Source organism: Littorina saxatilis, linkage group LG7, assembly GCF_037325665.1.
Source record: "Littorina saxatilis isolate snail1 linkage group LG7, US_GU_Lsax_2.0, whole genome shotgun sequence".
NCBI lineage: Eukaryota > Metazoa > Mollusca > Gastropoda > Littorinimorpha > Littorinidae > Littorina > Littorina saxatilis.
The window spans coordinates 32,955,095-32,978,594 of NC_090251.1; the positions used below are offsets into that span (position 1 = coordinate 32,955,095).

At 43.6% G+C, this 23,500-nt stretch overlaps 1 protein-coding gene across 2 annotated transcripts in view; it reads right to left on the reverse strand.

Moving 5' to 3' along the window:
* LOC138971217 (low-density lipoprotein receptor-related protein 4-like) overlaps nucleotides 1-23,500 on the reverse strand; it is a 111,038-nt gene that overhangs the window by 35,921 nt on the left and 51,617 nt on the right. The window contains exons 2-10 of one of the 2 annotated variants that reach the window (XM_070343893.1): nucleotides 13,826-13,963; nucleotides 8,896-9,015; nucleotides 7,429-7,542; nucleotides 5,898-6,014; nucleotides 5,478-5,603; nucleotides 4,010-4,063; nucleotides 2,935-3,045; nucleotides 2,351-2,467; nucleotides 1,568-1,690 (exon numbers count right to left, since the gene is read on the reverse strand). In XM_070343893.1, the coding sequence (XP_070199994.1) occupies nucleotides 1,568-1,690; nucleotides 2,351-2,467; nucleotides 2,935-3,045; nucleotides 4,010-4,063; nucleotides 5,478-5,603; nucleotides 5,898-6,014; nucleotides 7,429-7,542; nucleotides 8,896-9,015; nucleotides 13,826-13,963 (1,020 nt within the window). The remainder of the gene's footprint in view (nucleotides 1-1,567; nucleotides 1,691-2,350; nucleotides 2,468-2,934; nucleotides 3,046-4,009; nucleotides 4,064-5,477; nucleotides 5,604-5,897; nucleotides 6,015-7,428; nucleotides 7,543-8,895; nucleotides 9,016-13,825; nucleotides 13,964-23,500) is intronic. The other variant, XM_070343894.1, reaches the window with a different exon arrangement.

A 23,500-nucleotide genomic window follows, 5' to 3' on the forward strand; every position in this document is an offset into this window, starting at 1 on the left:
ATTCCGTCACCTGGAAGGTAATTACCAAAAGTATAAAACAAAAAGCAAAACAAACTGGAAAAGGAAGACAGGATCGATTTCCTTATGCATGTAAACAAAGCTTATCTCCATAAGGGAAGTGTTCTAAATGACTGCCATCACATCAGCTAAGTAAGTATTTGATAACAAGAGGCGAAGCCTTCAAGGCTCACGTAAGAAATAGACAAACAGTAACACAAACTCAATCACTCCGTCACACATACACACCCACACACACAGTAAGCTTAGGTGACACTGTGCAAGAAAGAGAGACACTAGATCTAGATCTGTCTGTCTGCATGTAGCCTACTTACAGGGACACGACTGCCAAATAGTCTCGGCCCGCTCAAAATAACAATGACCGAGACCACACACACCACGCGAGAGAGAAAGACTACAGGGAGGCATGCCGTCATGATGCATTAATTGACGTCAAACACTTTTGACCGTGACGTAATCTTATGCGAGCTTTATCCATAGTCTTGGATAACCACTCACACATAGACTCGGAAATGTTAAAGTTTCTACCACAGACATACAGTAAAACCTGTCAAATAAGGACACCCTTGGGACCAGACAAAAGTGTCCTTATTCTGCAGGTGTCCTTATTAGACAGGTGCAAGTAAACGCGACAAAGTCAAGTTGAGAGAGAGAGAGAGAGAGTACTGCACATGTACATGTACATTTATAAGAAAAACAGAAGCTGTTTAGATTAAATAGAGAAACATTTAATATTGACTGTTGTAAAACAAGTTTCAGGCATGGTACTCTCAAAAACGAAAATCCGAGGAGAAAAAAATAAAAAAATCTGCTGATTGACTTGAGATTATTATTTTTTCTTACTCAAGCCTTGTTATCTTTCACTTTTATCCCTCTCAGCTTCAAGGAGAGGGCACTAAACACATTTGAATTAGTAAAAAGTCGCCTGAGCGGCCCCCTGGACCCCCGGCTTTATTTCAGCTGAAACTGCCATTCCTTCAGTACCATGCCTGAGTTTAAAAACTTGTGATAATGCATGTTTCAGCTACTAGGTACTGCCCTGCCTTTGATCTGGCCGCACACACAGATTTCCACTGTTAAACTCGGTCACTGACCGGTCACTGACCCCCATGCAGGAAGTGTTTCCTCTCTCAGATATGACAGGGGAACCACCTCTCATGGCAAAAACTGGGTCATTGACCCCTGGGAAGAAGGTCGTGTCTTTTAACAAGGCCACCCAGCTATCACAATGCCTTTGATCTGGCCGCACACACTTATTATGGACCCAAAATACGTGTCCGCGTCCGTAATGCCGAGGTGGCCGTAACGTACAGGTGTTTTACAGTGTAAAGCAGTCCGTGCCGAGACTGACTGTCCGTATTCTGCGAGTGTCCGCTAAGTCCAGTGACCGTATTTGACAGTTTTCACTGTACACACACACACACACGCACAAACGCACAGACAGACAAAGTTACGATCGCATAGGCTACACTTCGTGAGCCAAAAATGGGCACAGCAAACATACGTCACACACATCAGCCCTCCAATTTCCTTGTAAATGTAGCCTCACCTCTGTTGCAGTCGTTTTCATCAGATTTGTCCCCACAGTCATTCTTGCCGTTGCACAGTTTGTGCACCCCCACACACTTCTTGTTGTCACACTGAAACTGTCCGAAGCTGCACTCATCCTTCACTGAAACACACAGCAACACGTAGTGTTTCAGTCACCAGAGAACATCAAGCGTGCATGTATGTGTATGCTTGTGTGTGTAGGAGTGAGTGAGTGAGTGAGCGTGAGAGAGAGAGAGAGAGAGAGAGAGAGAGAGAGAGAGAGATAGAGAGAGAGAGTGTGTGTGTGTGTGTGTGTTTCAATGTGAATGTGAGTGTGTGTGTGTATGCGAGTATGTATGTCTATGTGCAAACACATGCAGACCTCCAAATGGATGTAAGTGAGCAGTGAAGTCTCAACATCAAAGCATCATTCTGTGTTTCCAATCCAAAGACAGAGGACATCTAGCGTTGACTCACGTGTGCAACAAAGAAAAGGATCATAACGTGTGGGAATGTGTGCATGAGCTCGTGCCAGTGTATTTGCAAATGCACTTATATGATGATTTTCTCATCAGAGATAATAAAGTTGTCTGTCTTGTACAGTGCTACCTGTGATGAAGAGACACTTTGAGACCAGCTGAAAGTGTCCCTACATTTCAGGTGGCCTGTCATGACAGGTATCTTTTGGTCAGGAAAACAGATAAAGGGACAACAAAAACCACCCTTTAACAGGATGTGTAAGGACTCTTGTCACAGCTTTATTCATTGTCCCGTTCACTTGAAAGGTAAGCGCTTCACTCACAGCATCTGGTTTCGTCGCTCTCGTCAGGACAGTCAGTGTTTCCGTCACACTTCTGGGTCTTGTTGATGCACTTCCCCATGTCACATCGAAACTGACCCCTTCGGCACTTGGCAATGGCTGCAGGTCAGTCATCATTAGCAAATCATTATCATTTGTCTGTTTTGTATTTTCTCATTAGCATATCATTATCATTTGTCTGTTGTGTATCTTCACAAAATCATAAACACCCAGCTACTGTATTAGCCATGAAAGAGCAATGTTCATGATTAGTACATCTAAATCAATTGAAGACTGTGACAATTTATCAATCCAGACAAAAGTGACCCACTGAATAAAAAGTCCACAAAAACGCCCATTCTACGTTTGCTTTTTCAGGCATGGAAATGGTCAACGAGAAGAAGAAGAGGCATGGGAACTGGGACATCCCAAACAGTCTGAAATGTGTCAATATGAGCAAAATAACATACACTCTGGGCTCTGCTCCAAAATCATACCCCTGAGGCCTTAAAGCCTGATTTCAGCTAGAACTCTGAAGATTCTCACGACTGCTTTTTTCAACAGAAACAAAACGTTCAAAGACTTACGACAATCTTTTTCATCGGAGCCATCGTCGCAGTCAATGTCACCGTCACACTTCCAGCTAGCGTTGATACAGACACCGCTGGTGCAGTTAAACTCTCCCTCCTGACAGTAACCTGGGAAACACACAACGACATATCTGTAACAAGAAAGGCCAACAGAATCAAAAAAACAGAATTGTAGGTTAATGGAACGTTGAATTATTGACAAAACAAAACGTTACATTTACAGTACGTCGACCCACAGGTCTTTTAAGTTGACAGAAAGACTTCTTCGTTCGTGGGCTGAAACTCCCACGTACACTCGTGTTTTTTGCACGAGTGGAATTTTACGTGTATGACAGTTTTTTACCCCGCCATTTAGGCAGCCATACGCCGTTTTCAGAGGAAGCATGCTGGGTATTTTCGTGTTTCTATAACCCACCGAACTCTGACATGGATTACAGGATCTTTTTCGTGCGCACTTGGTCTTGTGCTTGCGTGTACACACGGGGGTGTTCGGACACCGAGGAGAGTCTGCACACAAAGTTGACTCTGAGAAATAAATCTCTCGCCGAACGTGGGGACGAACTCACGCTGACAGCGGCCAACTGGATACAAATCCAGCGCACTACCGACTGAGCTACATCCCCGCCCACAGAAAGACAAACACCTTGACATACAACCGAGGTGAGCCCACTTTACACCATGCGTGAGGGTCATCAGAGGCCAAGTTTCAAGTCTGAGAAAACTCTTCATTTTGTTACCAAAATTGTACCCAGCTGTGACCTTACACATTGAAACAGGGGAACCAGACCAAAAATCTAGCTTCAATAACATCCAAGAAAACCTCGATCAATGTTAATGTTTTTGTTCACAGACAGAAGGCCCTGGCCATACATTCAAACACATATCAATACCATATATAACACAGGTGAGTCAATAGCAAACATATATGGTAAGTTACTGTCTATAGAATATCAATATCAAATGGTATATAGATGTAAGGATGTAAGTTTAAATTTTTGACTCACATTTGTATGAACATGGGTGTTTGTAATGGCAAATGTCTGTGTGTGTGAGTGTTAATACAAAACCTAACCTTTTTGAACATTCCCCAATTCGCTAGAACCATCTAGAACATTCCTAGAGCCACCTGGAATAAACATGTACATGTCAAGAAAAACTTCAATGTCAAGAACTTTCTTTAAAACTCTATTCTACTCGCCACTGCTACTTTTGATTGACAACAAGTTCTTGCTTTCTTTCTCTCTCCCTCCCTCTATCTCTCTCTCTCCAGGCACCAAACTTTCAACAGATTTATGTAAGAATCTACAGGTACAGAAACCTCTACTACAGTGGTCGCCGGTTAATGTGACCACTTTGGGACCGGGATAAAATGGTCATAATAAGCGGCTGGTCATATTAACCGATGTTAGAGAAAACGACTTAAAAAAATCGCAAAAAGAAACATTTTTTTTGTAATTAATGATTGTATGAAAATGTAACTTGTCGGCAACAAACACAAAATTAAATATGTGTACTGTACATTGTAGCCATTATAGATGACGTCCGTTGAAAAGAAATTGAAATGGAATGAAAAGTAAATGGAAGAAACGGCATATACAAGTCCAAATGTTCACTTAGGGGCCTTGAAAAAATCACGGATGTTGGTCTGTGTGTTGGTGCTAGACCAGAGGAGATCCTTCACTTCATTGTCAAAGGCTCCAATCTTCTCCATGATGACGTCCGTTGAAAAGAAATTGAAATGGAATGAAAAGTAAATGGAAGAAACGGCATATACACGCTTGTTTGCCTTTTTATGACGCTCAGTCTCGGGGAAAAAAAGAGACAGAATAATGATCGCGACATTAGAGATCACTGAGCACTGATCACTGATCACTTTCACGAAAAAGAAAAAAAATATCGCACGCCTTTTTGCCTTTTTCAAAAAATTGTATGTATTTTTTCCCCCCGAGTGATTTCAAACTGAAAAAGATGTGAACTTGTTGCCATTTTCTCGAAACAATGTGGCCATATTAAGCGGCGTTGTGGTCATATTAAGCGGCTTTTTCTAATACATAACAAAGAAGGACAATTCCGGACCGGGTAAAATTGGTCATAATACGCGGCTGGTCATATTAACCGCGGTCATATTAACCGGCGACCACTGTACTAGTTAAGATCTCTGTCTTCTCTGCTTTTTTACACATCCCATCAAGTTCAAAGTAGCTCAAAAAGAATGAACAGGTGGCTTCAGATGTACTGTTATTTTTAGACTAAAAATCCATACCAATTCTAGGGCAAAACGTTTTGATTTTAGGAAGAAAATTTTTTGTCAATACATAAGGTGCTTCCAAGTATAAGGCGCATTTTAATGTCTGGTTGCATTTGTGATAAATCACTAAGTAAGTGGTAATGAACAGTAGAGGAAAACAGAGCAAGGAAGTTTAATTTTTTCACCAACCGGACACAACGCAGTGGTCAGGATGAAGTAAAAACAAGTAGTGCCTCATAGTCCAAAGTTACGGATCATATGGAACAACATAAAATTGTTGAATGTGACTTACCACAACCAATTTCATCCTGCCAGTCACCACAGTCGTTGTCCCCGTCGCACTGGTAGCGTCGTAGGATGCAGTGGCCGTTGGAACGACATCGCAGCTCATCTTCTCGACACATCAAACTGTCATGTCCTGACACGTCAAACAAGCACGATAAAAACTGAATAAAAACAACCACAGCATAACTATATCAAAACACTCTTTCTCTCCCTCAAATGCAATTGATTTCAGTGCACACATGCAGGCACTCAGGCATGCGCACACTCTCTCACACACACGCACACACACACACACTCTAGCACACACTCACACTCACAAGCTGCAGGGTGTGATGTACAAGTTGTAGCTGTGACCAAACCACACAGCTCTTCCTTCCTCAGAGACAGAACAAGGGAAGCTATTTTAGAGAAACAAGTGAACACTTACTACAAGTGTCTTCATCACTGGAGTCCTGACAGTCACGTTCTCTGTCACACACCCAGGCCTTGTTGATGCACGTTCCGTCTCGGCACCTGTATTCTTTATCCGTGCATTTTCTGGCAGCTAAAACAAATCATACCAACAGATACAGCTATCCATTTCTTGTACAGATTTTGCATATCAGTCATATTTCCCTTTCTTGTCAGTACATGTATAACCGTAAGAAACCCACACATGCTCCCCCCCCCCTTTCCCCCAGCAAACATTTTTTGTCCAACACATATTTATGGATCTCCCTGACTCTTTCAGCTTTAGTTCCAGTCCCCTTTTTTAGAGTTGAAGCAGGATGATTCTTGCTGCTTATATAACAGAGAGTTCTATTAATGGCAACTATGGCACCATCATTTTCAACAAACTTTACAGCTAATACCTGCTTTCAGCAGTCAACATTGTCAAAATGTCTGACAAGCCTGGCGATGGATAATAAAACCGTGTCCATAAAAAAAAACTCTAACAGGACCAGCAAAAAAATGCCACAACACAACTCTAAAAGCCTTTGAGGCAGCCTCAAAACCCTGAAGACGCCTTCCTTCGCATCTCCTTCTTTTGCGTTCATGGGCTGAAACTCCCACGTACACTCGTGTTTTTGCACGAGTGGAATTTTACGTGTATGACCGTTTTTACCCCGCCATTAAGGCAGCCATACGCCGTTTTCTGAGAAAGCATGCTGGGTATTTTCGTGTTTCTATAACCCACCGAACTCTGACATGGATTACAGGATCTTTTCCGTGCGCACTTGGTCTTGTGCCTGCGTGTACACACGAAGGGGGATAAGCCACTAAGCAGGTCTGCACATAAGTTGACCCGGGAGATCGGAAAAATCTCCACACTTAACCCACCAGGCGGCCGCGGCCGGGATTCGAACCCTCGACCTTCCCGGCGATTAAGAGGCCGACGTCTTACCACCCCGCCACAGCGCCCGTCCCTTCCTTCGCATAAAAACAATCGTAAAATTCCACCACAGATCTGTCCAGACTTTGAAATGGGATGAGATAATCCCTCCTCTTGGACACATACAACACAATCAACAGCCTCTCGCTGCTCTTCATGCAGAGCGGAATACTTTGCTCAATTCATTGCGCAGATTGGCTCAGAAGTACTATTAGCTTCAACATCAATTCCAGAAAAATTGCCACTAGAAAAGACAGGCTAAAAATGTTTGGTTTGCAGCCAAGGGGAAGGTTGTTGGTATGTCTCCAAGTGAAAGGATGCTTATGTTTACCAGGTAAAAAAAAGCCTGGATAGATATCTGTGGCAATTTACACGCTGTTTGCATGGGAAGGAATGTGTGTGTACCTTCAAGCAAAAGAACTGAGGAAAGGCTATTATGGTAAAAACAAAAATTCTTCTTCTTCATCTGCGTTCATGGGCTGAAACTCCCACGTACACTTGTGTTTTTTGCAAGAGCGGGATTTTACGTGGATTACCATTTTAGGCAGCCATACACCTCTTTCGGGTGAACTAGAATTGTACTCACAGCATCTTTCATCGGAGTTGTCCCCACAGTCCTCATCCCCATCACACAGCCACTCTGACGGAATGCAGTTGCCGTTATCACAGCGGAACTCTTCGTGCGTACAGTTACGCTGAACTGGGGACAAAAACAGTGATACAGTCAAACCTGTCCTAGCAACCACCTCTTGAGAACGACCACCTGTCTAAAATGACTACCCCAAAGGGTCCCTGACAGGCTTTTTCTCTCAATAATTTACCTTTCCATAATGAACACCTGGCTTTCTTTCTTTCTTTATTTGGTGTTTAACGTCGTTTTCAACCACGAAGGGTTATATCGCGACGGGGAAAGGGGGAAGATGGGATAGAGCCACTTGTCAATTGTTTCTTGTTCACAAAAGCACTAATCAAAAATTTGCTCCAGGGGCTTGCAACGTAGTACAATATATTACCTTACTGGGGGAGAATGCAAGTTTCCATACAAAGGACTTAACATTTCTTACATACTGCTTGACTAAAATCTTTACAAAAATTGACTATATTCTATACAAGAAACACTTAACAAGGGTAAAAGGAGAAACAGAATCCGTTAGTCGCCTCTTACGACATGCTGGGGAGCATCGGGTAAATTCTTCCCCCTAACCCGCGGGGGGTAACACCTGGCTATTAAGACCACTTTTGGTTTGTCCCTTGGGTGGTCATTATAGACAGATCCACTGTAATAGAAATTACTTCTACTGTGTAGCCCCCCCCCCCTCTTTAAGACTTGAAAAAATGTCTTAAAATTGAGTTACATTTACAGAGGTTATGAAGAGACAATCTGAGAAATCAAGGCCACAGAAACCAAGCTTTATATTGGCACTTGAACAGAAGGGCGTGACAAAAATGGTGGTACCTTGCTCATGAAGTTGCAAAAGACACCCTTTATCATATTTATAATTACTCCCAAGCATCAATAACACAAAACACAATGATACAACAACAGCACCAAAAATCATCAAAACTGAGCAAGCAGTTTTAGTCGCATATAAAACAATTTAACCACAAACCATGAGCTAAGACAAAAAGGATAATTACTGAAGCAACCTTTCCAAAGGTCCGAGCATAACTGTATATTATGATTAGCAAAGCACATTCAAACGCCTACACTCTCTCATGCATATGCTCTCTCTTTTCAACACACACATCCAAACAATCTCTCACACACTGACAAACATGCAGGCACACACATTCTCTCTCTCTCTCTCTCTCTCTCTCTCTCTCTCTCTCTCTCTCTCTCTCTCTCTCTCTCTCTCTCTCTCTCTCTCTCTCTCTCTCTCTCTCTCTCTCTCTCTCTCTCTCTCTCTCTCTCTCTCTCTCTCTCTCTCTCTCTCTCTCTCTCTCTCTCTCTCTCTCTCTCTCTCTCTCTCTCTCTCTCTCTCTCTCTCTCTCTCACATGCACCCGTCCACGTGCATGCATACACACACACACACCCACAGGCACAAAACTCACTGCAGGCTAGTTCGTCCGAGTTGTCCCCGCAGTCATTATCTCCATCGCACAGCCACAGTTTGCTGATACAGTTGCCGTTGCCACAGGTGTAGTCTTTATCAGGGCAGGTGTGGGGCACACCTGGACAGAAAGAACACCTTGTTACATTTAATGACCCAATATCCACTTACAGGCAAGGAGCTAACTTTTTTTACATGGTAAACAAACAGGTGCTTGCTGCTTTCTCAAAGAGAGGGAAAGCCATTACCTTTCACCAGACCCATTTGACAGCCTTTGACTTGTTCTCCTAGGCATACAGTGGGACCCATTTGACAGCCTTTGACTTGTTCTCCTTGGCATACAGTGGGACCCATTTGACAGCATTTGACTTGTTCTGCTGGGCATACAGTGGGACCCATTTGACAGCCTTTGACTCAGTTGTTCTCCTAGGCATACAGTGGGACCCATTTGACAGCCTTTGACTTGTTCTCCTAGGCATACAGTGGGACCCTTCCTGTAAGACCTCCCAATATAAGAGTTCCTCTCTTTAGTCTAATGACAATATACTTTCTCACATTTCCTCTTCTACAAATGTACCTCCATTTTAAGGCTACCTCACCTCTAAGGCCTGATTTTTTTCAGACATGTGGAGGCTTTAAAAGGAGGGTTCCACTGTACCAACAATGTCAATCTGTATGTATTTCTAGAGCTGTTTTCTGGGTAGTAAACAAACTGTTTACTTTCTTCTTCTTTGTCCTGGTCCTCTTTTGGCCTGCTTCATGCAAGTTTGGGCTGTTTGAACTTGTTTGACAATCATATTTTGTGTGTGATGTTTTCTGTTATTTGATGCGGCTTTTCTTTGTTTCCTGCATAGCCTCTGTCGTAATGGCTAATGATGTTGGTTTTCCACTAATTGCATTTTCTGATCATACAAAATTAAGTTTAAATCCGCTAACTACCCATTTCGCCTTCCACAAACATAGTTACCTGCACATACACAAGCACCATGTACCCCCATGAGCATGAGCACGCAAGCACGCATGCACACACACACACACGCTTTGGAGAGAGAAGCATCCTGACAGAATTGAAACAAATAAGCATCCTAATCGGGCTGAAAAACATAGCAACAAACAACCCATTAAATGTGGAGATTTGTTGAAAGCAAAACAAAAAACAAACCTTTTATCAATGAATCTAGCACGACCCAGAAAAGAATAAACACAGGAGGACTAGAGGAGGAGGGGGTGGGGGGGCTCTCGGTAACAAGCAGGCCCCTGTTATGGAAACCGGCTGAACAATAACAAACGAGGGGAAGAAAATGGATGTCAGGATGAGAGTAGGGGAGCAAGAGGGGAGGCTGCGGAGGAGGAGACGAAGAGGGATAAAGAAACAGGAAGGAAGCAATGTTATGAAAAAGAAGACTTGTTTGTATGGCAGCTCTTGTCAAGCAAATGGCTCGGAACCCCGCGGTATCCGCAGAATGCAATAACTCTGCGCGTGCTCATTAACTGAAACAACGTTTTTCGCAGAGAGCTCCATCGGGGGAAGGCGGGAAGGGGCTCTCTCTCTACCCTTTGGCAGGCAGTGTTCCTTCACGGGAGGCCAAGGTAGGTAAAAAGTTGGGAGGAAACGCCAAATGCCGCTGTCGTTTTTGTTTGCTAGGCGAGTAATAAATGATGCAACTAATCTGGGCCAGGCATTTTCTGCGTATGCGCTGGAAGTAAGGAGAAATTGAGGAAGGAGACAGATAAGAGCCGGTAAGAGGGAGAGAGGGAGAGAGGATGCAAAGGGAAGTAAGGACAGAATGTATAGTTCAATCCCATTCTCCAGCCTGTCTGCTGATGGGTCACTCGAAAGACATGCGCAAATTAAAAGAGCAGATCGGTTGGAATCAACTGCTTTATCCTCAGAGGCACAGCTTCTTTGCCCATCTTTAAGAAAACATACAAAACGATAGCGACAAGTGCGCGAAAGGTCACACATACTTGTATCACTAAGCCATGCGGAAAATCAGCCGAGACCTTTTGTGGCCGCCACGCTAAAACTGTCAAAAACACACACAAACACACTTAGGTTGGATTTGCAAACGCGGTACGCGGTTTTTCCCCCAAGATTGCCCAGTTCAGCATGTCAGAAACAGAGGTTTTCTAGAGGCAAAGGATTAATTGGGTGCACCAGGGCACACAGCCAGTCAGACAACATTAATTACGACTGGGTTAATTAGAATAGAAGGCGACCGGCGTCTGTCATTTCTGGGCCGCTGCTGTTGATTTGTTGGTTAACACACCCTACCTTCCCCTCCTCCTCAGCCCCCCTCCCCCCCCCCCCCCCCACATCTGTCTCGTCCAACGAAACGGCATATCTGTGGATAAGGCAGGCTGTATTCAGCAGTGGAAACTGGCAGTGTCGTTAGTGTAACTGTCACAGGCTATTCCGATACCAACACGGCAACACGGCAGCAGGTACGTAAACTTTACAGTACAAACTCCTCCCTCACTGCCCAATAAAAAATGGATCTGACACTCAAATTGCAGCAAGCCCCATCCCCCCAAATCTATGACGGCTTGCAGCGCCAAAACTAATAATTAGTAATTAACACGTGCAAATTACTACTAAACCGTCATACAAACCCCCTTTCAACTTCAGTCCATACATCTCAGAAGTATCCACAACCACACAACCACCCCCCCCCCCCCCCCCCCAAAGCCCCCTTCAGAAATATTCTCCAGTGTCCTGTCAGTGAAAGCCACTCTCCATCGACTGTGTGTCGAAAGTTTGAGAGACTTTGGAACGGTGGACAAATAGACACTGTCTAGGACAGGCGAGACGACTTACCCAAAGTTGAAGAGGATTGAGTCTGGCCCCACAAGTCCTACACTATGTTTCCACCATCTGGTGTAATCGATAACTACTTAGTTCTTGTACATTCTTCACACACTCACACACACTCACACACACGCACGCACGCATGTACGCACGCACGCACGTATGCTCACACACACACACACACACACACGCACGCACACACAGACACACACTGAGTGAGAGACACACGCACTCCTCTTTTTCTCTCAAACGCACGCGCACACACACACACACACACACACACACACACTCACTCACTCACTCACTCACACATATTGATATGACAGCGAAGCAGGTTGCAGAAGTAAAAACCGGACAGTCTGCGAAGAAAAGCCTCTTTCCGTCCAACATTAAATGCCTGCATGCCAAATTCCAGAACTTTTGACACAGTCAGAATTAACTCTCTGGGGCTGGATTTGGGCAGAGTTTCACCAAAAATAGAAGCTTTATCTCCCTAAAAACCCACAAGCGGTCTTTAATCATTAGCTAAACTTCTGCTCATACAAAATCCCCGCGTGCGTGGGAAACGATACGGGAAGATGTTAAACACAGACGTCCGTGTGTGCATTTGTCTATTTTCTGAACAGTAATCCACTCTGAGAAGACACATGTTGTTTTAAAAGGAAAAAGAAAATAATTTATCACACAGGAACATTGTCTCTTTGGAATCAACAAAACAAAAAGGCTATACTGACTATACTGTCAATCTCAGACAAGCTGACGCCAAATATACCTGTTTTTGTCGTGTACGTGCGTGCAACACACACACACACACACACACACACACACACACACACGCAAGCACGAACGCACGTACGAACACACGCACGTACGCGCGCAGTCCTGCACACATTCTCTTTCTCTACACACAATCACACACACACATGCACACGCGCACACAGAGTGAAGGGAAGAGAGAGAGAGAGAGAGAGAGAGAGAGAGAGAGAGAGAGAGAGAGAGAGAGAGAGAGAGAGAGAGAGAGAGAGAGAGAAAGACAGAGAAAGACAGAGAGAGAGAGAGAGAAAGACAGAGAGAGAGACAGAAAGAGAGAGAGAGAGAGAGAGAGAGAGAGAGAGAGAGAGAGAGAGAGAGAGAGATTCAGTGACTCATTTATAACCATCACTTTGGCTCGCGCTGTCTCCCCGTAAATTTCTTTGCCACCGCAAATAGAACACTTGTCAACATCTCTCAGCATTCCATTACGTATTAACGGCCTGCAAGTTCTATTATAAAAATACTTCAACGCAACACATTACAAAAACAGTTTTGCACGTCATCTGTGTGGAACATTCTTCTCCTAACTAAATACCCCGAAGCTATCAGTTGTAATTTATGACATTTCTTTCAACGCTTTTCTCTCGTCGAGTTTGTAAGTTCACATGATAAAGGGCGCCACTTTGGCCCGCGTGTTGCATAGCTTTGCGCAAAGAATTGCCAGGACCCGATGTAAATTTAAAGGTAAGCCTAGGAATTGAAATGCGGTGTTTTAAGTGCGATAATTTCTAGGCAATTGTTTGACAAGTTCAACACCAGGTGAAGTGGCAGTTTACACGTTATAGACATTCCTGAACAACCGTTGATGGTTTGTTGTCATCATTCGGTCAAAGTTATGTCGCTCTTACATTAACAGGACCCAAACCAAACCCAATACAGGTATTTTGTTTTTAAACTGAGTTCTATACTAAAGGAAGAGAATGTTGGGCGGGGAGAGAGAAAGAGTTAGAAATACAGAAAAAGAGAGAGAGAGATAGAGAGACAGAAAGACAAACAGACAGACAGCCGTACTACTACACCTTAACCGTGGATCACATCAAACTCTCTCTCTCTCTCTCTCTCTCTCTCTCTCTCTCTCTCTCTCTCTCTCTCTCTCTCTCTCTCTGTGCTGTCTATCTGTCTGTCCGTCTCTCTCTCCCTCTCCCTGCTGTCTGTCTGTCTGTACCTTTCCCTGCTGACTGTCTCTCCCTGTCTGTGCTGTCTGTCCGTCCGACCATCCGTCTCTCTCTCTCTCTCTCTCCCTCTCTCTCTCTCTCTCTCTCTCTCTCTCTCTCTCTCTCTCTCTCTCTCTCCCTCCATGTGCACTCACTGCAGGTGGTGGTTTCATCGCTGCGGTCCTCACAGTCGTCGTCGCCGTCACAGACCCACTGCAGGGGGATGCACACACAGTTGCCGCACGAGAAGCGACGAGCTGGACACGAGCAGTCTTGGCTGGCACCATGGCTCACTGCACACACACAGGAAAAAACAAAATAAAATATAAAATCCAAAACCAAGAAAGGCATGTAATTGGAACGTCTACTGTTTCACAAACGTGTTTACAAGACGGACAATCAAATATATATGTGACCCTCCACCACGAAACGAGTCGCATGTCAGCTTTGCATAATTTTCATATTTTTACATTTTCCTAAAGAGTTTTTTATGCTCTATCCAGTGGTGAAAACCGTTTTAGAAAAGAGCAAAAACTGTTTGAGTTATAAGCCTGTGACAAAGGTGACCCTCACACTGTTACCAGACACTCCCCGGACTAATATAAAGCCTAGCGCAGAACCGCGCGAGGTGACATGCGACTCGTTTCGTGGTGGAGGGTCACATATTAAATGTGTACTAAACGTATGTACCTGCTGTGAAAGGGCGCCTTTCGGCCCAGGCGAAAATATGTCCACATATCGTGTGGCCTTTTTGTCAGAACAGATATGTTATTTGTCAAAATAATACACAAAGGCACAACAGTAGGTCAGTTGTCTTTTCTTTCCAAGTGTCCTCTATTCGGAGGGGACTCACATCGCGGGTACCACTGTACATAGCGCAGCAGCCCCTAATTCTAATTAGATGAAAATTCGACAGAAACTGATACTGATCCCTTCCACTTCCGACTCCACACAAAGCACAGCCTATCGCCAAAATAATCCACTCAACTCGCAAATCCACCAGGCCCACTCAGAACATGCAAACACAACATCTGACAAGAGAGAGTGAGGAAGAGAGAGAGATAGAGAAACTGAAACTGAAACTGAACTTTATTACCAAAGGATAGAGGTTTTAGGCAAAGCCTAATCTTACAACCTGTCCCTTATACAAACACTTAATACAGACGCACAGAATATAGATAGTAAAATTGACAAGGTTATTGTTTCTTACAGACGTACATAATGTAAATAGTAATAAGGAAAAGGGTTATGGTTTTGTATACACACTCAAAAATGGGAAAAACAATATAGTGTGGAAATTGCAGCATAGTTGCAATAATGCATTGCATATAAACATCAAAAACAACTAATAACAAAAGGGAGAAAAAAAATGTGGGGAGGAATTGTCACAATCATTTGCATGTATATCATTATCAATACATACACATAAAGAACAAATCAAAATACAAACATAACTTGACTAAATGTAAAAAGCAGAAATATCAGACATGAAAAGTGTTCTATTTACCCATTAAGCGGGAATGAAACTGGCGCCTAAACGTTTTCACAAAGGAGGCATTTCGGAGGGGTAGGGGTGAGGAATTCCATAGAGACGCTCCTGAGAAGGCTAAACTTGACTTATACAAGTCTAGACGAGGGATGGGGGAAATCAGGTTCTGGGACCCATATCTTTTTGTGGCATGTCTGAAATGTAATTTTAAATATCCAGGAACATTATTGTTAATTACCTTGTACATAAAGACAGCTTTGTTTAGCGTCAACTGATCTTTCAAGGGAAGGAAATTAAGGAGCTTTAATTTATCATCTGTTGGCTTATTTGACTCATGCATAATTAGTTTTGCAGCACGGCGATGAAGAGAATTGAGTCGTTTGAGATGAACATCACTGCAGTTATCCCAAAGTGTTGAAGCAAAGTTCATATGGGGCATTATGTGGGCGTAATAAAACAACTCGAGTGCTTCCACATCGGCATAATGTCTTAATTTAGATAATAAGTAAACATTTTTAGATACTAATTTGCAAATTTTACTCAAATGAGTTTGCCATTTCAATTCTTGATCAACGGTAACCCCTAATAATTTATGCTCTTTAACTTGTTGCACTTGAGTTGAACCAATTGACAGTTGAAGCTGTAAGGGTTTTAATTGGTGTTCACATCTTACTTTCTCATCTGACACATGTAGAGGTAAATCATTTATATAAATACAGAACAATATAGGTCCAAATACAGACCCTTGAGGCACACCACTTTTGACAAAATCATTCGACGAAGTTTTACAGTTGATGAATACATATTGTGTCCGTTTTGAAAGATATGATTCGAAGAAGGCACAAGCAGAATCATCTTTTAAGTACCATTGTAATTTCTTTAATAATAAGGAGTGGTCTACAAGGTCAAAGGCTTTTTTAAAGTCCAGGAATAACGCTCCTCTTATTTCGGACTCATTAATAGCTGATAACCAAGTTTTACATAAAGAGCTGAGAGCAGTGTGGCATGAATGCTTAGAGCGAAATCCAGACTGAAATGGATGAAACAAATTCATTCGTTCCATATATTCCAGTAAATATTTCTGAATATGCTTCTCCAAAGGCTTAGATAAAACAGGTAAGAGGGAAATTGGTCGAAAGTTGTTAGGGTCCGTAAGATCCTTGCTTTTTGGGAGTGGCACTACCTTGGCACATTTTAAACTAGAGGGAAAAACGTTTTGTTGTATGCCAAGGTTGTAGACATAAGTAGACATAAGTCAGTGAATCAATTATGTATGGTAAAGCAAGTTTGAGCAACCGGACAGGAATCTTATCGGGACCCATGGACTTTTTATTCGCCATCTGTTCTATCAGTTTTCCAACCTCGTGGACAGTAATGGGTGGAATAGAAAACGTTTCGTTTTGAGTCAACTTTCGTCCACAAAGGCATCAATATCAAGGGACTCATTCTGCGTGAGACAGGCTTTCAGTTTCTCTGCGAGCGAAATAAAGTGTTGATTAAAATCTTCTGGAGTTATTTGTGACGGAGAATTGGTCGATCTCTTTCGAGATTTATCAAGAACTTCATTCATTGCTCGCCAAATTGTAGAAGTATCTCTCTTATCAGAAAGCAATTTATTAAAATAATCTGCTTTTGCTTGCCTTACCGTTTTCAAAACTTCATTCCTTTGTAATTTGTACTCGCTTTTAATGTTATGTTCTTTAAAGAAATCACGCAACGCCATAGCCTCAATAATGTCCGATGTCAACCAAGGGGGCAGGTGGGGATGTTTCACCCTATGCTGACGTAGTGGAGCGTGTTTATCAATAATGGAACACAAAATCTCATGGAAAAGATTGCAAGCATCATCTGCGTTACTGCAATTAAATACGCTTTGAAATGGCGCTCGATTAAGATCACAGAAAAAGGCAGACTCGTCAAAGTATTTAAAACTTCTGTACTCGATAGTTGTATGACCTTTATGCTGTGATTTGGGCAATCTCAGAACAATCGAGCAAAAAACAGAATAATGATCACTGAAAGTGTAGTGTACTACTTGTACATTTGAAACAGTGGTCTTATCAGTATAAATGTGATCAATAAGGGTAGATGAATTATTGGTTATTACTAGAGAGAGAGAGAGAGAGAGAGAGAGAGAGAGAGAGAGAGAGAGAGAGAGAGAGACAGAGAGAGAGAGAGAGAGAGAGAAAGAGAGAGAGAGAGAGAGAGAGAAAGAGAGAGAGAGAGAAAGAGAGAGAGAAAGAGAGAGAGAGAGAAAGAGAGAGAGAAAGAGAGAGAGAAAGAAAGAGAGAGAGCGAGAAAGAGAGAAAGAGAGAGAGAAAGAGAGAGAGAAAGAGAGCGAGAGAAAGAGATAGTAAAAGAGAGAGAGAGAGAGAGAGAGAGAAAAAGAGAGAGACAGGGAGAGAGCAAGAGAGAGAGGGAGAGAGTAAAAGAGAGAGAGAGCGAGAGCCTGAGAGAGAGAGAGGGGGGGAAGAGGGGCAAGAAACTACGCTCTAAAACGATCAAACAAAAACAATGACTATCAAAACCCCATCAGACCTTCTCAGAAGTTAGCCAAACACAATCGACCGTCCGGGGGGGTACAGAGGCTAGGAGACTCGCCGTCTCGGCAGTCAGTGGCAAATGTAACTGCGGGGAAACAGTTTTCCTGTGGTTTTCCTCGCTCTGCGATCAAGATTAGCATGTGAAGACACGTAGGCAGACCGATAGTGTCAGTAAAACTAAAAGCCGCCCTCGTGTCGGGAGAGACACAGACACTAGAATGGAAACTGGCCAAACGGGAGGAAATAACGTTGACTAAGTCCAAAATCAGACCAAAATATATATTTTAAATTTTTATTCTTTTCGGCTCTGAACTAAAAGAAGATGGCGCAGAACTTCAGACAAGTCAAGAGGGTTAATGTTTCCTGCTTCAAGATCAACCAAATTTCTCCATTCTTCATATCAAACACAAATACCAAGCGCAGTTCAAAAGGCTTTTGTTTCGTACGAAAGGCTAATGACTCGAGCCTAAGACAGAAAGAGGGAGGGACGGAGAGATAGAGAGATACAAACGAGAGGTGGAAATCCATAAGAGAAATAGAGAACAGGGAGAGAAAGAGGAGTATGTAGGATGGACCGGTGCGGGCAACAAAAAAAGAGGTAGAGAACAACTCCGCAGCAGAAAGGAGGTGCGTTTCGCCAAGGACTGAACAACAACCAGACCATTGTACTCTGAATAATCCCACCGGCGTTATCATGCTCCTACATTTCCCTCTAATGATATCTATGAAGCAGCCACTATAGTCGTTGCATATCTGTGCATGCCAGTGCATCTTCGGCAACAAGGCAAGTCCTCTCAGGTGTGCGAGTGTTGTAGTCTATCCTGTGATCCTTTTGGATCAAAAAGATTGCTTTGCTCTGACTAATCCTGCTGGTGTTGTCGCACTTCAACTTCTACTCTTTCTTTTGATTAATGATACAGATTAACCGTCGCGATATAACCTTCGTGGTTGAAAACGACGTTAAACACCAAATAAAGAAAGAAAGATACAGATTAAGCTCGGGCCTCAAACAAAATTGCAGGTGCATCACCATTTTTGGCGAGCAGAGAAAAAAGGCAAGGCATAATATTCTATGAGTTTTGTTCAAGCAACTACAAACAGCTCTGTGATCCCAGTCCATCAAAAAGATCGTTGTGTCAAGAAAGGCAAAAGGACGGTGTTACTTACATCTTCCTCCAATGATTTTGTAGTATTCAGCAGTGGCTTGAGATTCCATAACTACAAGTTTAGGATATTGTGCATTTTCGGTCACATTCTGATTCAGTCAATATACCAGTCCTTTTGTAATGCATCTAAGACTGTGTTGTCATTCTAAACTTAGCACGATACTCCCACTATCGTCAAGTGGACTGCCTTAAATCGCATAAAAATGAATGAAATGACGCGGGAATTAATGCTCCAGTTAGGGTGCAAAATTGGTCGTTATAATGTTTTTGCTAAGTTTAGTTGAATACGATGGCACGACAAAACGGAAGCTCACATGTTCAGCAAGTTCACAATCGGCCCATAAGAGAGGTGTCCCTGCGACACAGTCCCAATGCAATGACCACGGAAGACTGCATAGCCAAGGGGGACTCCGCCAGACATCATGGTCATAGTCAGTGCCTCTAATAACCATAAGGGAGAAACCATACGACAGCCTGGTAAGTCTCTAGAGGACTGTGTCAAAAATTGGGGGGGGGGGGGGAGCGGGGGACGACTGTTTCCATGTGGTGAACGGAGAAGAACATGTTAGTTGAATAAAATTAATGGACCAGCCCGTGGGAAAAGTCCCCGTGTTATAGTCATTCTTCTTCACCTGCCGGTCCTCAAGGGACAGACTTCGGAGCTGTGCCTTTCACTCTTAGTCTATGATCCACGTGAAAGCTGCCATGCTCGTACTCGTACATTTCCCAGACTGTCTGCAATACAAAAACAGCCATTTTTCTGTTTTGCTAGTCGATGTACATGTATCACTTTTGAAGTGTGTATTCACACTGGCTGTTCCTCTTTCTGGCAGTTTGGCTCCACAATTTACACACCTCTTCAACGCATCCTTTGACATCGCCACTTATTTCAATCAATCAATCAATAGGAAGCTTATATAGCGCGTATTCCGTGGGTACAGTTCTAAGCGCTGTATTTTCGTAAAGGTGATCGTTTAGTATCATTAGTGTCAACACAGTGACACCCGAGGGCTCACCCCTACCACTGTGTGTACACAGACACATTTATCTGTCAGCGGACAGGTAATTATGGACATTCACCAAATTCACACTTCGGCCATTTCAGATGAATATCAGCACTGGATCAGCTAATAGTGTACTCAACGCACCCGCTCGGTACGTGTACCGCGCAGCAATAGAACCATATTAATATAGACACACAGAGGACAGTAAAGGCATACAGATCGAATTCAGCAGAACTTGATCACTCTCCTTGCCAGTGGTGCATGGGGAGGTGAGGTGCGATATTACATACCCTGCTTTTTTTGTTTTGTTTTAAGGATGAGGCTAGAATAGGCCATGTTATCGTCTGATCTTGTTAAATCGATGGATCATTTTCAAAAGAAAGTGTTCGTAGCTTGAGCAGCCGCTCAGATATCTATACCGTCATAATTATATCTACCCACTCCAGGCCAAGAAATGAGAGGACTTCTCACCGACGCCCGGCCTATTAAAACTCTGCTATAGCTCGTGTCTTCATCAAGAGCTGCCAGTCCCGTTCTTGATCAGTTGATATGAGAGTCCCTAGCTTAGCTATCTCTGAAAAGAAGTTCTGGTTGCTTTTTAAGGCTACTGACCTAGGTTCTATGCGTTCAAGTCACCTGGACCGCGACTGGTAAACCTTGATTCCTTGTTGTGATGGAAAGCTAACATTACAATAGGATGTATTGCAATGAATCAAATCGCTGTGGCAGATGAGCCTTGCATGTCAATATATCAACAAGCGCCTCGCTTACTGGTTGTTGTGTGTGTGTGTGTGTGTGTGTGTGTGTGTGTGTGTGTGTGTGTGTGTGTGTGTGTGTGTTTTGTGTGAATGTGTCTGCGTGAATATGTGTGTGTGTGTGCGTGAGTGCATGGTTCGGTGTGTGTGAGTGCATGGTTCGGTGTGTGTGTGTTTGTGTTTGTGTGTGTGGGTTTTTTGTGTGTGTGTGTGTGTGTGTTTTTGTGTGTGTGTGTATGGTTCGGTGTGTGTGTGTGTGTGTGTGTGTGTCCGTGCGTGTGTGTGATTCTGGCAGACCAGAAGGACAAGGACAGCTCGCCGGCCTTTTTCGCCATAGCTTGACCGACCCGTCAGAAATCTACGTACTGCAAGCCAAAACGATCGAGCGGACCGGACTCTTTCAACCAAAAAGAGCACCCAGAAAAAAAGAAAGACTCTTTTGCCCAACAAACAAGCAAGCCCGCGTGACGCCAACAACGCTTTGTTACTGAACATTTCCTCTTCCACATTCCTAGACTTTATGTTCATTCTGTGGCTGTTTCGACACGCACTTAAAAGCTGTGAAGGGAGGATTGAGCGGGGAGACCGTCCCGACACGGATCCTGATGGGTGATAATGCCATGCAGCCAGTTCCCAGAGAACAGACAAGAGAAGTATATATCTGTGTGGACGGAACAGAGCGCTCTCTCTGTCTCCGGGGAGAGCCTGACCTTCTCGGGCCGTGGCGTGTGAGCGAGGCAACGGCTCTGCTCGGGTAATTAGCGACACCACTCGGACAATGAAAGACTGCTATCAAGAAAAAAACAAAGCAACGAAAAGTTGTGGATTGGCTATACTCCTGATGGGAGGATGACAAAAATGCTGAGTTGTGTAGGTGGATGGAGTGTGTGTGTGTTGGAGGGGGGGGGGGGTGTGGGGTGTGTGTGTGGTCGATGAATAGACAAGCGCGAAAAACGCCGATGGGTCCCGGGATAGATGGGCAGTGGGTGTTTCCCGCGTTGTTGTGTCGTGCATCCCCATGCAACATATCCACCAGAACATTACTGGTACATTGCACTGGGTTCAGCTCCATGGATCCGTCGAATCATGTTTCAAAGGGTGCACTCTGTTGCATGTGTGATCCTTCTTGTCATGGAACTCGACTTGGTCCACCGATCCTTGGATCAGAATGGATCCATCCACACTTGGATCTACTGACCCATTGACATACTGACCACTGAATTCATCGACATGTTCCCCTGGTATTGCACACATGATGCCATGAACATCTGGCTGGAGGCTTCAAACTCAAAAATGGCACCGGCAATAAGAACCAATTGTCAATTCATAGCGTATTGTGAGCGTAGCCTAGACTATCTTTAGTTGTAGGGCAACAAGGACTTTGAGGTCGACAAGCAGGTGGTGCATTCAAACAAATTTAGGGATAGACATGTTCAGAAACAAATGGGTAGGGAAATAAATATGAAGGGAATAGCAGCATAACTGGGCGCCAGATGGAAGCTGCATGGACTCAGCAGTCCATCTTAATCTTGCTACAGAATCAAAGAATTCGCTGGGCAAAACAAACTCCGCTCTATCTCTTATCTTCTGTTCCACTGCCCCTGGCTGCTGCTTGTCCTAAAGAGATTTGGGAGAACTGGAAGGGTGTAGAACGTGACACACCCATGCACCCCAACCCCCTTCTCTCACTCTCTGTCTTTCTCTCACTCTTTTACACACACACACACACACACACTCGCGCTAGCACGCACACTCCCTGTATGAATCTTCATTCTAGTGTCTTCTTGTGTTCCTTTTTATCAAGCCAAGTCATTCTAGTGTCTTCTTGTGTTCCTTTTTATCAAGCCAAGTGCCCAGGCCGTACAGCTGTCGGTTACACCAGTCAGTACAATGGTCGTCAATGAAGAATTAAGAGACTGCAGTCCAATGACTTAGTTTTTGTGGAAATCTCTCTCTCTCTCTCTCTCTCTCTCTCTCTCTCTCTCTCTCACTCTCACTCTCACACTCTCACTCTCTCTCTCCATGCACAAGTCCATGAATTTTCTTCAGCCTGACATTTACAAGGGGAAAGGTCTGCTACCGACAGTCCTCGTATACTAAAGGGGCCTTTTTTTTCTTTCACTCAAGTCAGCTGAAGACAATAAAACCCATTTCCTTTGTCTGAACCGGCGCCGACGTCGGAGTCCATTCTTGTCCGCTATTTCAACACAGGCAGAAAAATCAAACACGGTGCTTTTATTCCGTTTCGGTCTTCATCCCACTTGACTTTTACGAAAACGGGGTGGGGTGGTAGAGGAGAGGGGATGGGTGGGGAGAGAGAAGGGGGGGGGGGGTGTTACACAGTTCTACGTTACCCTTCGAAAAATAAAGTACGACAACGGAGCTTCTGGTTTTAGTTTTTGTGTGTGCTTGCTTTTCAGTCATTAGTCAGTGTTCCGTTAAGTTTTCACGCGCCCCAACTTTATGAACGAACGTAATGGATGTTGCAGTTGAAAGGTAAACAAGCAAACACACAAATACAAGATCCAAGAACCCAAGCATGCATCTAGTAGTACATTCTTCGCAAATAGCATCACTTCTCTGACAACCGACTTTAACCGACTTGTTCGAAAAATGGCTGCTGAGAACACTCATGTCATTCATCTATGATGCCGCATGAAATATTTGTGTATGAACTGTTTTCTTTTACTATTCTTTTTCTTCTATATTCTTCTTTTGCATAAATTCGGAATGAGAGCACCTTTCTGTCAAATGCTTACATCAATGCCAGACCCGCAAAGAGCTAGCTCTTTGGCCAGACTAATGCGCACAAGGATTTCCGTGCCAGTTCATTCATCAATCCAGCCTTTTGCTGATAATAACGGGGAAAAAGT